The sequence below is a fragment of the Vombatus ursinus genome, unplaced genomic scaffold (genome assembly GCF_900497805.2).
Source record: "Vombatus ursinus unplaced genomic scaffold, bare-nosed wombat genome assembly UNPS02014913.1, whole genome shotgun sequence".
In the NCBI taxonomy this organism is placed as follows: domain Eukaryota; kingdom Metazoa; phylum Chordata; class Mammalia; order Diprotodontia; family Vombatidae; genus Vombatus; species Vombatus ursinus.
This window is the reverse complement of record NW_020954691.1, coordinates 18,336-20,365: the sequence shown is the minus strand read 5'-3', so window position 1 is coordinate 20,365 and position 2,030 is coordinate 18,336. Positions and strand designations below refer to the sequence as shown.

Below are 2,030 nucleotides of genomic sequence, written 5' to 3'. Positions count from 1 at the left end.
AGGTGGCACAGTGGATAGAGCCCTGGCCCTGGAGTCAGGAAGACCTGAGTTCAAATCTGGCTTCAGACACAGAACACTCACTAGCTGTGTGACTGTGGGCAAATCACTTAACCTCAATTGTCTCACCAAAAACAAAACAAAACAAAACAAAACAAATATACACAGCCAATGGTGTAGAGCCTGGTTTCTTAAAGGGAAAAGACCCCTTAAGTGCAGGAAAGCTAAAATCGCACAGTTGGGAGTGGAAAAGATGGGTTTTTGAGCTCAGGCCTCAAGTCTCAAGAATCCAGTATGTGTTCCACTCAGCCATGCTGCTCTTCAAACTAGCCAGAGCTTTCTGACTTGCTTCTCTTTTCACTAGAATGTCCAATGTTTTCATTGATTTGACTTTCAAGGGGGCTTGAATTGCCAGGAGCACTCACTCAGCTTGACAGGCATGTCTCTTCTTAGTAAAATAAAACTGTCAGCATTCTAGCCTCCAAGTCAGTCTCTTGTGAATGTGGGACAGGGCAGGGCAGGGCAGTGAGGATCCTCTGCCAGATGATCTGAGTTTGAACTCACCTCTGATACTTACTACCTTCTTGACCTTGAACAATTCACTTCTGTTTCCTCCTCCATAAAATGAGAAGATTGAGCTCGTGACCTCTGAACTCCCTCCCAGCTCTAGCTCTAGAATCTTAAGATGGTCCCACCCAGCCTCATCCAAGACAAACCGATGAAAACTGTTGTTTTGAGTTTGCTGACCCAAGGTAGTAGTAGTAGGACAAGCCCAGAGCCCAAGTTAAAGCAAATTCTTTGAGCTGCATTGTTATAGATCTTTTTGTGGGAGGGGATGTTCTCTCCCCCTGAAGATGTCATGGCAGGCCCGGCCTCTTTCTTTTAAAAAATATTTAAAAAATAAATTTCTGCAAGTATTTACCTTTCTTGAAATGAACCCTAGGAAATCTATCCATAAAAGAAATCGAAGTGTCCCCTAGATACCTTATACTGCGTCAACCTGACAAGACAATGAAAATTTATTTCCTCAAGGGTGGAAAAAAAACAACCCATCGGGGAAAACCCCTGCAGTTCTTGTAAAGATGGCTGGTTATTCCACCTGAGCTGATAAAGTGTTGTTCCAAGGAGGAGCACTGATTCACTCATTCACGTGATTCATATATGATTCACTCATTGCATTCCTAAAAGACTGTTGGGAAGACTTGCATTTTTAAACCCAGATCCCCAACCCAGAAGCAGCCAGTCACTATTCTGGCCAGGCACTAGATCCTGAAGTCCCTTCACAGAAACCAAGTGGCCTCCCTTGCTCCTCTGCCTAGAGAGAAACTGCAGACCATCCATATCCAATGGGGAACTGGGTGGTTAACCACTGGTTCTCAGCTGTGGTTCTGGTAAGTGGCACTGTTGTAATTTCATTAGAAAGACTAACAGGGTAGAGGGGGCCATGCACTTGGAAGTGTTTGATACGCTCTTGGTGGGGGAAAGATTTGTGGTCCATTCCTGGACTTTCCTGGTGTTCTTTGTGAAGAGAAAGATGTACATTAGTATGGCCAAATCTGGGAGTGGCCAGAGGGGCAGAGGCAAATACCAGACAAACATCAGTGAAGCCAAATCCGGAATACTTGGGTTTCAGATCTGTTTCTTCTCATATCATTCCCTTTCCCCTCTCTTTCTTCTTAATCACCTCCAATAGAATATCTGCTCTTGGTCCTACTCATACTTCTCTCACCAAAGTCTCATCAAAAAAAGGATCTTAGACAATTCCTTTTTTCTTTGTTATCTTTTTCTCAATTACTTGTGAGTAAAAATTTTTAACATTCATTTTTTAAAATTTTGAGTTCTAAATTCTCTTCCTCCCTCCCTTTCCCCACCGTGAGAAGGCAAGCAATTTGATATAGATTAAACATGTGCGATGATATAAAACATTTCCATAGTAGCCATGTTGCAAAAGAAAACACAGACAAAAAAAACCCAAACACCAAGAATCATAAAGAAAGTGGGAAAATAGTATGCTTCAGTCTGCACTCAGACTC

The 2,030-nt window shown here is 42.7% G+C and overlaps 1 protein-coding gene across 2 annotated transcripts in view; it reads left to right on the top strand.

The window, feature by feature from the left end:
- The window catches only part of NOX1 (NADPH oxidase 1), a 26,998-nt gene that overhangs the window by 6,915 nt on the left and 18,053 nt on the right, over positions 1–2,030 (top strand). The window contains exon 1 of one of the 2 annotated variants that reach the window (XM_027843545.1): positions 103–1,388. The exons of the other annotated variant lie outside the window; for it this stretch is intronic. Coding sequence (XP_027699346.1) covers positions 1,344–1,388 — 45 coding nt within the window. The 5' untranslated portion in view covers positions 103–1,343. Of the gene's footprint in view, positions 1–102; positions 1,389–2,030 lie in introns of those variants that run through there. 2 annotated transcript variants of the gene reach the window in all.